We start from the raw sequence: 12,663 nt of genomic DNA, 5'->3' as shown, positions 1-12,663 counted from the left end.
AGTAAACTGAAAAACATGCACAGTATTTAAAAACACATTTACATTTTGACCAAAATGATAATTGTGGATATGCATATGTTTATAAAGAATACATTTTGATATTCTAGCACAGGTCCATGTAATAATATAGAACTTGGAGAAAAGTTCATTAGGAATATTCATCCAGGAATAAATTGAAATCTCTGTTTAGGACAGCAGACCTAAGTGATCAAGATTTGTCAATCATAGAATAGTGGAATGGTTTGGGTTGGCAGGACCTTAAAGATCATCTAGTTCCAACCTCCCTGCCATGGGCAGGTAATCTTCCATTAGAGGCAGGAAACCTTCTACTAGAAGCACAGGTTTTTCTTCCCTGTCCTCCACCAATAAAATCCACTTGTGAAATGTCATAAAAACAAAGGGAATCCAGGTACTGGGAGAGATAAGATGAATACAGTATTCGTCCCCCTTAACCTGTAGGAGAAACAAAGCACCAAACAATGGGGGGGTTGGGTCTGGCAAAACCTCAGGAGTTTCACATTTGAAGTTATCTTTTCAGCAGCAGATCTGCATAGCTGTCAAAATCAAAACCTACTTCAGGACAGCCACTGGATCTTTGCCCAGAAAATAACTGACACCAGTGCCTTGAGGATGCGTATATGTGCACACTTTCCATGTGCAAGTGACTTTCTACCTAGAATCAAAAGGTTCATTTTGATATGGAACTACTCTGAGAAAGAAGTTATGTGCAGAATTAATCCATATTTACAAAAAATGTTATTCTGCCAAGTAGGAAGATGTTGAAAAGTTAATTCAATAATAAAGTTTTGCAGATGAATCATATTGTTTTCTCACTGTTGTTCTTCAAGATACTCCAAAGAGCACTGTAATTATGTCAAATATGCTTTCTTATTTAGTTATTCCTACTTTATTCATTTTCAGCTAGTCTTAAAGCAGAGCAGGAAAGAATAATGATAAATGAAGTCTTTATAAAATTAAATATTCAGACATACTCTTGTTATCCAGGAGATGGAATAGTGATAATGATACACCATTTTTACCCTGTTCATCGAGGTCCTCTACCCGTCCTCACTGAATAATAACTCATGTAAACTGAAACTATTTTTATGTGGAAAAGTCACACAAAAGTCATCTTTAGATTTATAGCAATTTATTGCCAAATGTCATTGTCATGTGGCCTGATCTGCTAATCTATGATCTTTTTTTAATGTAATTTATTTTCAAATTCTAACAATTATCACCAAATGTAACTGTAGCAGAAGGTAGCAAATTTCTCCCGAGTCTCTCTAGATGTATCATCTCAGAGTCTTTCCTTCAGGGGGATTTTTTTTCCCTTTTTTTTGTTTTTGTTTTGTTTTTGTTTTTGTAATATTGTATAAACAGGCAAGTATTAAAACAGACCTTGTAGAAGAGTTGCCTGTGAATCCTGGCCCTATGTTATAAGACACATTGAGACTTCCCTTCCAGCTGCTGTCTGGTGCTGCAGGTCCTCCCATTGCACTGTGAAGTGAAAACCAAGACAAATGCAATTGACAAGTAGGCTAAAATCTTAAATTCCCTTAATAATTATTGTAGCAAAACCAAGATGGCTTTACAAAATTCCTAAAAGCATTATTGCAAAAAACAGATTGCTTTGAATTTTCCACATTTTGTGAAGCACACATTACTACAAAAGAGTAGCAAATACAAGTAACAGCATAGATTTTGCCATCTTAATGTGAAAAATTTATCTATACATTTGGGAATACTGACTTCTTGTGAGGAGGACTGATGTATACTCACCGCAGTAATACTTCTGCATCATGATATCCAATGGGATGAACTGGGATTTTGGGAATCCCTACTCCTTCGTTAACTTTATATCTGAAAGTGTACTCTGAGAAACCAGAACAAAATGTCAAGTTTATAGTGTTCTGAGCAACTTTTACCAAACTGGAAACACTTCTGAGCAGTGCAGCCACAAGCATATATGCTTCTTTTTGATTCTTACATAATTCCTCACATACTGCTTCTAGAAAACCAAACTGTAATGACAGAACCACAAAGCCAGGAATGCATTTGCACAGCTGTGCAAAAGAAGTCCCCAGGCTTGATGCAAGCTTACATTTGCAGTCCAACCATATTATAACTTTTCCTCTAGGCTGGCTGTGGGGAAACCAAGCTGGTGTGTGAGGTGAAGATGGCACCTGTGCAGCTGGTTGACAAGGTACAGAGAACATCCACAGATGCATTTACCTGGGTTGAAGACAGGCAATGTCCCTCTGAGTCTGGTAGGCCTGGCACACACAATCTCACCTGGTTTTAGGTTGTCTTACATCCCCAACAGTGGTCACACAAGCCCATGAGCTTTCCAGAAGCACCCCTGTACAGCCATCCCATCAGCAGACAGCACTGGCAGGCAACCTAGTTCAGACTGAGTTTAGGGTGCCAACAAGGACAAGACAAGCACATGGTGCCAACTTTTGAAAGACTCTGGGCTACTATTATTTTTGCCACAGGAATTTAATTCCCCTTAAAAAGGATTTTAAACTGGTTTTCTGCTTGGAATTTATGATCAGCAAGGAAACATACCTCCATGTAAAGCTATTAGCCCTCTTTGATGGTAGAGTACAATCTAGTTTAAACTGGTTCCTCTTGAGAAACACAGATATTTTAAAATGGCTATAAATTCTCAGTCATTTTCTGCTGCTTCTCAGTCTGTAAACCTACACCCCCTGCTTTTTTAAGTGTCGCAAGGGTGGGACCATACAAAGATTCTGCTAGGAACTTTCTTCCCCTGCCTAACTGAAACCAGTTAGAATGACACAGATAGAACTTGCTATGTAATAGAAAATTAACCACTGTCAATAATAATTTCAAGCAGCATTTTTCTCTGCATCTGTACTGAAAATAATTGAATTTCTAGTGACACACTTTCAGCACCAGTTTATAAAGTACTTGATGGCCCAGGCTACAGAACTTTCACTCACCTTTTGCAGGATAACCTGGTGTTAGAGGGTCCCCAGCCCCATTCAGGTTTAATACATTTCCACGCTGGGCTCCTCCACCTGGAAGGTTCCAGCCATTTGGATAAGGATCTACTCCAGGTGCGCAGTAGTCAGCAGGGTCTGAATAAAGTATGATCCCTTGGGCTCCTGCTAATATGGCATTTTTAACCTGTGAAATTATTTGCTTTTAAGACGTGGCTTTTTTTTTTTTTTTTAATGCAGCAATAAATCTGAATGTTGAGATTTGCTTCCATGCAAGAAGATGAGTATGTGAAAGAGTGAAAATTACCCCAGATTCAGCAGAAGGACCAAGCACAGTGAAACACAATATGTTCATTATTTGTGTCAAACCTTTAGTCATAGCTCAAGGCTATGAAATAAAGCACAGAACATAAAACTGAGGCACAAAACCTCACTCATAAAACTGAGGCACTGTCCCCACTGCCCCACTATCACAAATTTTGCCAGATTTGTTGTCTAAAGTCAGGAGAGATAGTTTCTCAGTTTCTGTGCACCAGACTCCTTGTCAAAACGCTCCTATTTCAAAGTACTGTAGTTCTATGGATGGCAAGTATCAAAAGTCTTGGCTCTACAAACTATTCAGTTGCCTAAACTATTCTCTTGCAAGAACTGCCTAGGGAGTTTGCAGTCATCTCTGTCTCAGGAGTTTAATACATTCATCTGGTTTTATTGTTTTGGAAGCTATTCTTAGACTGCAGTCACAATGGATACATTGCAGGCTTCCTTCTGCTCATATGTTCCAACAAACAGCCCTCACTGCTTCCCTCAAGCTCTACCATGAAAGTGCCTGAGCCACGGAGGAAAAACTAAAACACAACCCTTACTTTGTTTCCTCTGAAGATCTTCCCATATCTGGCAATGACAATCTTTCCTGTACAGTTAATTCCCATTTCACGCTCCAGCTTAAAAAAATCTTCTGTACGACCATAATTCACGTACACCAGATCTGCCTGGGCAGAAAAGAAAAGCAACGTCGTGGCAACTGGCCAGTGAACAAACAAAATGCCCATTATCAGAAATACAGTTTCATTCACAATGTATCATAGAGGACTTTTCTCTTTTTTTTTTTTTTTTTGCATTTCTACAAATGAGATCCAGTGCCCATAAAAACAATAGCAAAAGATATCCACAATATTCTTTAGGAAGCTTTGGCTCGAGCTTCTGATGTTTGGATATTATCCCACACTTAACAACAGTCCTAGAAACAGGCTGGAAAATAAACCAATGTATTTTGCTAAACTGACAAACTTCTCTGGCTGTGAAAAAGCAGTGGCATGCTTTGCATACACAAACACTCACTACTATATAATTCCATTTATTTATCCAATGCAATGTTGTCCCTGACCTGCTTCATAATGAATTAGCAGATTAAGTGAGGAACTTTTGTGGCCTTTGAAGGCATTCATTTAATCTGAAATGTCTTCCAACTTGATTTAAATATTGCTACTTCTACCTGTGCCTTAAACAACTCCTCTACAAATGACTGAATAATATGGAGCAATCTGAGATGTATCCTAAATTTTCCATCAAGATAAAAACATTTCACTTGTTATGTGATTCAGAGTTCTAGCAACTTAAGAAAGATCTTTTTTTGGTCATAAAAGACTTCTAACCTTTGCATAATATGTGGCCTATCTGTGCACAGTGTTCTTTAATTAAGTAAATTAATTAAGTAAATTAATTAATTAAGTAAACTTTAATTAAGTAAAGTGTTCTTTAATTAAGACAAATGGTAATTAAAACTACTACAACAAATATTTCAAAAAGCTGGAGCAACTGTCCCAGAAAGTATTTCAAAAAATAGGTAATAGTACCCTGACATAATTTCTTTTCTTACCTCTGGCACTCCTTGTGCTGAAAAAGCATTATATGGTGGTAGTATATCAGTAACATTTTCATACCCCTGTGGAGGTGGTTCAAACAATGATGTATTGAAAACCTATCAAAAAAATAACAGTAGTCTTTGGTCAAACACTCCAGGCACAAATTCACACACTAAGGAAATGCTAATTATAGTTTAAACTAAAGTCAAAAGAGACAGTTATTCAGTTTCTGTGCATCAGGCTCTTTGTCAAATAATTACTGTTTCAAAATACTGCAGTCCTATGGATGAAAAATATCAAAAGCCTTGGCTTTTGCCAAGTTAGTTAGCTTTTTCAGCAGTTTAAACTATAAATTTCATAAATTGCTAGCAAAAATACAGTTCTAATTAGCACACATAAGTTCAAACAAAAACACAGCTAGGGATCCAGAGCTGAACTTTTGTAATAGAATGCAGATATAAATACAAAGAGATGGATCAAGTGTCAGAAGATGTTCATCAGCCACTGCCTAAACCTAAGGAAAGAAGTAACTGAAAATTGCCAAGAAGTGGGGACAGTAAAACACACCTGGTTCATCCATGCCATCCCAGGTGTCTTTTGTGGTTTCTCCCACCTGTATGATTATTATTATTTTTATTCTCTTCATGTCTCTTCTAGTAATGCTCCAGTTGAACATGCTGCCTTTTATCATTATGTATTGTAAAACTCATGTTGCTTTAAGGTTCATGACCACCTTTTGTCACCTTGTGTCATAGATTAGCAAGCATAGTCCCGGAAGGGACGTCCTTGCTAAGGGGTGCTTACAGTTTCCTCTGGGACCTGATAGAACCTATCAGCTGGCCAGTTTGAATATGGACAATTCTCTAAGCCACTTAAAGTTGTGACCGCCTCTGTGATCCACATTTAAGAATAGACAAACTCCCCCTCCAAGCTCTCTCTCGTTTCCGGCGCTGGCACAGGTGGCTGCGGGCCCCGTGTGGGGGCCAGCGGGCCCGGCCAGGCCCTGCTTGGGCCAGGCCAGGCTGGGCCACGGCCATCCTGGAGCCATGGACCTGTTCCAGCCATGGAACCCCCCCACTGCCTTGCCGTGGGCAGCCGGAGCGGCTCGGCTCTCCCCCCTCTCCACTGCGATAAGAAAAATTCAACATTCCAGCTGCAAGGCTGCAAGGCCGAGGTGAGATTAACCCTTTTACTGCTGTGAAGAGCTGAAAACCTGAGGGAAGAGAGAGAGGAGATGCTTAAAGCTGAAATTCTGTTGTGAAGCTATGATATATCAGAGTATCCTGTTGTAATTTCATGAAGATCTGGGGGGTGGAGTGTTCAACTCGTGAGCAAAAGCACCTGCGCTGAGATAGGCAGATGCTGACGCAGCTGTAATTTCATGAGAAGTTTGGACAGGGAGAGATGAACCAGATGAGGACTTTTGCTCCAAACGGGAAAGGAGAAAACCTCAGTCCCTAGAGATGCTCCCAGAGATAGTCTTAATGATGAAGATGAGGAAGACCCTTTGCTCCCAGGGAAGGAGAAGGGCCTCTGTTTTTGTTTCTGAACGGCTCAACCTTAAAATTGTACCCCAAGAAACTTCAAGAGTGGGCCCTCGAAAGCAGTTGCGGGAAAAGCTGCAAGTCGGGGGAAGGGACTCACACGCAGGCAGAGAGACTCCTCTTCCTAAATGGACTGAACGATATTTGGAAGTGGGCGGCTGTCTCGTTGTGATAATGTGTTCATAGCATGAGCAAGAAGAGACTTCTCTTTCTAAATGGACTAAACAAGGTTATTATGGAAGTGGTAAACAGACTGAACATCTTAAGGGCTGTCTTTTTACATTGTCAGTGGGAGAAGGGAGGAAGGTGGGGGGAGGAGGAGAGTTCTGAAGGTGGTATAATTTTTTTTTCCCCTCTTTTAGGTCTGTTAATAAACTTCTTTATATTCTTTCAAGTTTGGTGCCTGCTTTGCATTTCTCCTAATTCTTATCTCACAGCAGATAAACAGTAATGAGTATTTTGGACCAAACCACTACACCTTGTGAGATTATAGTTGAGACACTGTTACAGGGTTTCTGGAAGAATTTCTTCATTCTTTCACCTCTAAGCTCATGTCATCCCTGAGCACATATTCCTTACTTTCTATCCTGGCTCTTCATCCTTGCCTATATGCTATGATGCTTCTCTAGCAGTTCCACCTCCTCTCCTTGCTCAGGCTACTTGTCAGAATCTACATCTACTTCTTTATTTCCCTGGGTATTCAAAAGGGAGAAGATGTCTATAGACTGACTAGTTCATTAGTACTTCCAACACTAACTTCAGAGACACCATGGGAAGCCAGTGGAATCAGGTTCAGAGCAAGGGAAACAAGGCAATACTACATAAAATTGACAATATCTCTGCAATTCCTTACCTCAGTATGTTGTGGAAGCAAATATTGTACAGATGTTCAAGCAGGGTTTGGATAGGTACTTGGAAGAGAGATGTAATGAGGGTCACTTACTGGATAAATACTTGGAAAAGGTCTAACAAGGATTTTTTCAAGAGACTAATTGCAGCCATTTGGAAAAGCCTTGAGCTGAAAACAGCAGGACACTGGGAAGAACTGCATGCCTGAAGTACATTTCTTTGTTCTTAAACGTCCCTGTGCATCCACTTAAGGCTGTTTATGGAAGCAGGAGATTAGCCTAGATATATCTTTAAGCTGAACTCTTCTAACACCTTATGGTCTACGGGTGTTAACTGCAGCCTCACCACACATCCCTGCTTTTCTGTTATGAGGCACTGAGATCTCAGCCACTCTGTTGTGTTTTCTGCATAGCCTGGAAAACCATTTCTAAATATGGATTCCCTTTGCACTGGATTTTTTTAATAATATAAAGCACATGCTGAGCTGAGTAGGTAGGAATACAGAGGAAGACACTGTTTTTTTAACAGGAAGTCACTGGGGTTTTTTTGGTTTTACATAAATATAGTTTTGTCATTGAAAAGATCACCTCATTCCCTTGATCATCAATTACTGAAATGTAGTTTGGCTGCTTTTCATTTGGGTATGAAAGAAGCACATCATAATTAACAAGTTCTGCTGAATCCAGTCCAAATTCCTTCCATTGGCCTTGAATTTTTTTGGCAAGAAGAAGATTCTCTTCAGTTCCCGCGAGGTGAGGCAACTTGGTAAATGAGCTAGAATAAAACAGAAAACCACTAGTAAGCATCAAATGCAGAGAGATACAATCGTGAAATAGGATCAGTGTGTATAAAGCTAATCTTCAAGACACATTCCATGGACAGTAAAGTCTTAAAGTTTGAGCTGTATAACATGATTGCTCATCAGAGTCTGCTTCATGACATGTAGAAAATATAGTCAGAGCAGAGGATCTTTCCTCAGGCCTTAAAATAAGTCAGCTGAACTTTTCTCTTTGCTTGACAGGAATGGCCACATCTACACACAAGCAATGAAAATCAGTGTCAAATATTCAGCAAAAGAATATTAGCAGCATGCTAGAAGCAGAAATAAATATAGGAGAGCTACACATTCAGAAAGAAGCCTTCCAGAAAATTCTGGTATCTGATGATGGATTTGTACTGTGGGCATAAAGTGTCCTAATAAGTTTAACTTGAAAATCATTACATTAAATTATCTGCATAGGTTTGCTCTTTTTTCTTCTTTTTCAAAAGCCTGAGTAACAAAATCCTTCTTAACATTTACTTCCATATCAGAAAACACATACTGGTGATAAACAGTCAGGAACAGGATCCAGTCCCTCTGGACTACCCTAAAGAAATCTGTCTGCAATTTGTTCGGCCCACTGAACAAGTAAGTAATGGTGAAAGCTCATCAGTCAGCCAGGTACTCAGCATCAGCTTCCAATTCCCAACAGGCTACTTGTCAATGGTTGCCCCACAGATGTCAGATATCAGCAATTACTTATTAATTACCATTAATAAGTGGTAGCAAATACCATGATTAATATCACTTCAGACTGTTTTCAGCCCATGTTCTGCAGTGTGTACTTCCTCAGCTTCCAAAGGAGAATGATATTCAAAGCCTTTTTGAAGTCAAGGATGTTACAGCCACTATAATGCCTCATGCACGTAGCCAGTCATTTCCTTACAGAATGCAATCATGCTGATCACACAAACAAATAGGAAATAAATGCTGACTGTTCCTAACTGTATTTCTGTCCTTCATGTGTTTGGAAACAGATTCCAGAAGGATGTTTTGTCACCCTTCCAGACCTGAAGCCAACCAGCTCACAGTCTCTCCAGGTTGTCCTTACTAAAAGAGGGGCACAATATCAGCCTTTTTCAGCCACCTGCGGCCTCCTTCAATCATCAGAACCTCTCAACTACAGCAACATTGCAATCATAATATCAAGGTCTTTCACATGAGTCCCACCTGGCCCCAAGATCTGAATGCATCCAGATTCTCTAAGTATACCACACCCTCTGTGCTGTTGCCATCCCCGCTCTTTAAACTGTGTGGGTACGCACCAAAGTCTGGGAGCAACCTTTGCCAAACCTTGTTGCTTGCTGTCTTCTTGCACTTAAATTCTCACAAGCATTTTAAGTACCTTTTAATTCTTTAGGTGTACTAAATACTACATATGCCATCAGGAAAAACACACATGATGATTTTTTTCCCACATTTTCCCTTCTAAACAGTTTAATCCTTTTCAGAGCTATGATACAATGCTAAGACCAAAGTGTCTGCATTTTCTGAGACTCACAGATTTTTTTCCCCCACTTGATAAAAACAGATTTAGTACTGTGAAAAACTAAGAATATGGACCAAAATTCTCAAGTTCACATTTTTTTATGCTTTTAACAAATTTTTTGGATAGTGTGTTAATACAATTTTTCTGAAGTTCCTGATTTTTATTTGAATTTAGGCAAAAAAAACCCCAATCAGCATGAAGCATTTGGCCCATCACCAAAGCAAGCAGACAAATGAGAAGCCATTAATGTTCCACAGCCAAGAGACTTTGGCATAATTACAGAGCTGTTTCATGCTGTGTTGCCTAGATTCTCACGCAAACATAATTTTCAGGAACTCTGCAATGTACTGAAAGCAAAAAATACAAAATAAGATTAGGCCTGTAGACTTAAAAAGCTAATTGATATTAGGTATGAAACCTTTTGGGTTTAGAATAAATGTATAGAAATCTAATTTGTCAGTAATTCTTTGATGTTCTTGTTGCAGCTGCTGACTTACATGCTGAATACTAACACTTTTCTAACCAGAGTTTGTATATATTTACTTTTTGCATAAATATATTTTTTCTTCTGTAGAAAATATAAATATACACAATAATGTGTGTTTTTTTCATTTTCTGTGGGACAAAAAAAAGGTTTTTTCTATCCCTAGAATTTTAGATGTTTTGAAAGAACTGCATGGATGCACTGGGATGCAAAAAAAGATTATTTACTAACAATTGCATCATGCAAACCTTAATCAACTGTACAAGCACACTGACCATGGACAGAGCCCTTTATCTCTAAACCAGAAGACGGGGTATAATGGGATGTCAGAGCTCCCAATTAACAGCACATTATCCAGTATGGCCACACTAAAGGAAATATCAGCTGTAAGTATACATGCAACTCAGTGCTCTGCAAATCTGTAGCATTAATTTTTAACAGATTAATTTTCTACTCAGACTAGCTGCTCAAATGGAAAGTTTAAGGAGACACTGAGCAGATGATCAGTCAGATGTAATTCACGTCAATCATTGTATCCCAAATACAGTAAAATCATCTCAGTCTGAAGGAAAGCAAACGTATCTGATGTTAGAGCTTCAGACACTTGCAAGAAAAAAAAGGCATGCTTCTTTAAACCAAGAAGATGGGAAATCATGAAGACTGGTAAGCACTGGCAGTAATGCAGCTGAGGGAAGTACACTTGACAGTACAGCCACTTCAAAAAGGCAACTTCAAAAATGGGGAAGGGGGAACAGAAGAGTTGTAAGCCTCTCTCTTCTTCCCTCAGACATTCCATACAAACTAAATACTTCCAAAGTATCTTAAAAGCTCTGCTTTCAGAGGCCCTTCCTTGGAGCTGATGTTATTACTTTCTCGCTTTCTTGCCTGATAACATTGTTCAAAAAACAGGATGCACAAGGCTTACCGAAGAAATTTCCTGATGTTCTCTGCTTTCATTTCAGCCACAAGTTTCTGTCTCACATTTTGAAGGACATCTGAAGAGTTGGGGTTTTTCTCGGTCAGTTTTGTAAACCATCCTGAAACACATTTGAAAAGTTTCCGACTTAGCAAGAATGTCCTCACATGTTTGAGCACAGGTGCCACCTGTGGTACTAAACAGTTAAAACCACAAGGATGAGCAGAGCTTAGAGCACCCTCTGTCAGTGTCTGTAGGCTCAGAGAAGTGAAGCAGAAAAGTAAAATATATTTCATTGACTAAAATGCCTAAAAGTAACATAATGAAAAAACTACACCCTAAATCCCTGGTAAATCCCCTTTTTAAGGCACTCGTCTCTCATTAATTTTAAACTATAGTTTGAATTCTCAATTAACTGTTTGCAGTGTGAGGTTTGAACTCCTGATACTCATGATGAATTTACTTTATTTAGTTTACGCATATATTTTAAAACATATATGTTAGCATATTTAAATGGAAGGTCTAGGACTCAACAGCCACCCTGACAGCACTGTAATAGTTACAGACTTGGGGAAGGGTGGGTTTAGTCTATTTAACAATTAAAAGAATAAAGTTAACTGTCACCCAATCCAGTTTTAAAATGTTTATTCATTAACCATAAATAGTAGTAGGAGAGGGTATATCAACTGTATGCGTTTGTCTCAAGAAAATAACAACCAAAAAAAAAATCCTTTTATTATTATAGCTAGACAATCTCAAACTGGGAAATTTTTTGTAAGAAAGACAAAAATACGTGCTGTCACATGCACAGTATATATGATCTGTTACACTTAAATACAATAGTAGTAACTCTCTGAACTGAAGAGTGATGCTTGATCAAACCAAAAGTCCATTTTTCCCAGTGTCCTGTTTTGGAGCAGGGCCAAACATTGATGTTCAGGGAAATGTATAAGCACAGCACAAGTACCAGAAATTTGCCGCTCAGGGATCTCCTAAATTAAACTAATATTTTATATATTTAATATATATAAAATATAAATATATTTAATTTTTCTTTCATGCTTTAGCCTTAGGTTTGTGTTACAACACAAGTTTAAAAAGGACATGCAGTTTTAGATTTAAAATCAAATGCTGCAAGTGACATCAGAAAAGAATCTCTAGCAAAGTTCATTGTGCATGATGAAAATTTCAGTAACTTGGCTGTCAGTCAAACTCCTCCTCCTTCTCTACATTCCACCCTTAATTTCTAAAATAGCAACTGAATAGGAGTATTTAAATATATCTTCAGTAAAAAACAGGAAATAAAAATTTAAACAAATCTGGGAGATCTTGCAATTGCTGAAGTCTCAAACTCTTGTATTAATCTTTCCTCGTTGAAAGCCTGGCTGCCTGTTTCGGGAAGCTGCCAGTTCACCAGGGCTCATCCTGAGCTGAAGCACGGGGCCACTCTGTTCCTCACTCCCTAAAGACCAAAAATGCTTGAGAGAAAAACTTCTTAGAAAAGCAGTGGGACGGGTACTTTACCATGTCGCTAAAGAGCACTATAATCTCCCTGATGGTGAGTTAATCACATCAGGCGTTGCACACAAGTATGTGCAGGGGAAAGAAGCCGGGGGCTGAGCCCCTGGGTCTCTGCACTCACCTGTAAGAAAGCCCAGCAAGAAACAGCCGAGCAGCCCAGGGCACACGAGCCACGCACGGAGGGCGGCCTTGCTCCTGCTCCTGGCCAT

The 12,663-nt window shown here is 39.0% G+C and overlaps 1 protein-coding gene across 1 annotated transcript in view; it reads right to left on the bottom strand.

Moving 5' to 3' along the window:
* The window catches only part of LOC309570790 (N-acetylated-alpha-linked acidic dipeptidase 2-like), a gene marked incomplete at both ends in the record, with an annotated part of 32,000 nt that extends 19,337 nt beyond the window's left edge, over window positions 1-12,663 (bottom strand). The window contains 8 exons of the mRNA XM_082277804.1: window positions 1,402-1,500; window positions 1,783-1,876; window positions 2,970-3,156; window positions 3,833-3,958; window positions 4,846-4,947; window positions 7,812-7,998; window positions 10,943-11,054; window positions 12,576-12,663. Of these exons, the coding sequence (XP_082133930.1) occupies window positions 1,402-1,500; window positions 1,783-1,876; window positions 2,970-3,156; window positions 3,833-3,958; window positions 4,846-4,947; window positions 7,812-7,998; window positions 10,943-11,054; window positions 12,576-12,663 (995 nt within the window). The remainder of the gene's footprint in view (window positions 1-1,401; window positions 1,501-1,782; window positions 1,877-2,969; window positions 3,157-3,832; window positions 3,959-4,845; window positions 4,948-7,811; window positions 7,999-10,942; window positions 11,055-12,575) is intronic.

Source organism: Coloeus monedula (assembly GCF_965178545.1).
Source record: "Coloeus monedula genome assembly, chromosome: 3".
NCBI classification, from domain to species: domain Eukaryota; kingdom Metazoa; phylum Chordata; class Aves; order Passeriformes; family Corvidae; genus Coloeus; species Coloeus monedula.
Note: the sequence above shows the minus strand (reverse complement) of the source record. Positions and strands in the feature narration are given on the sequence as shown.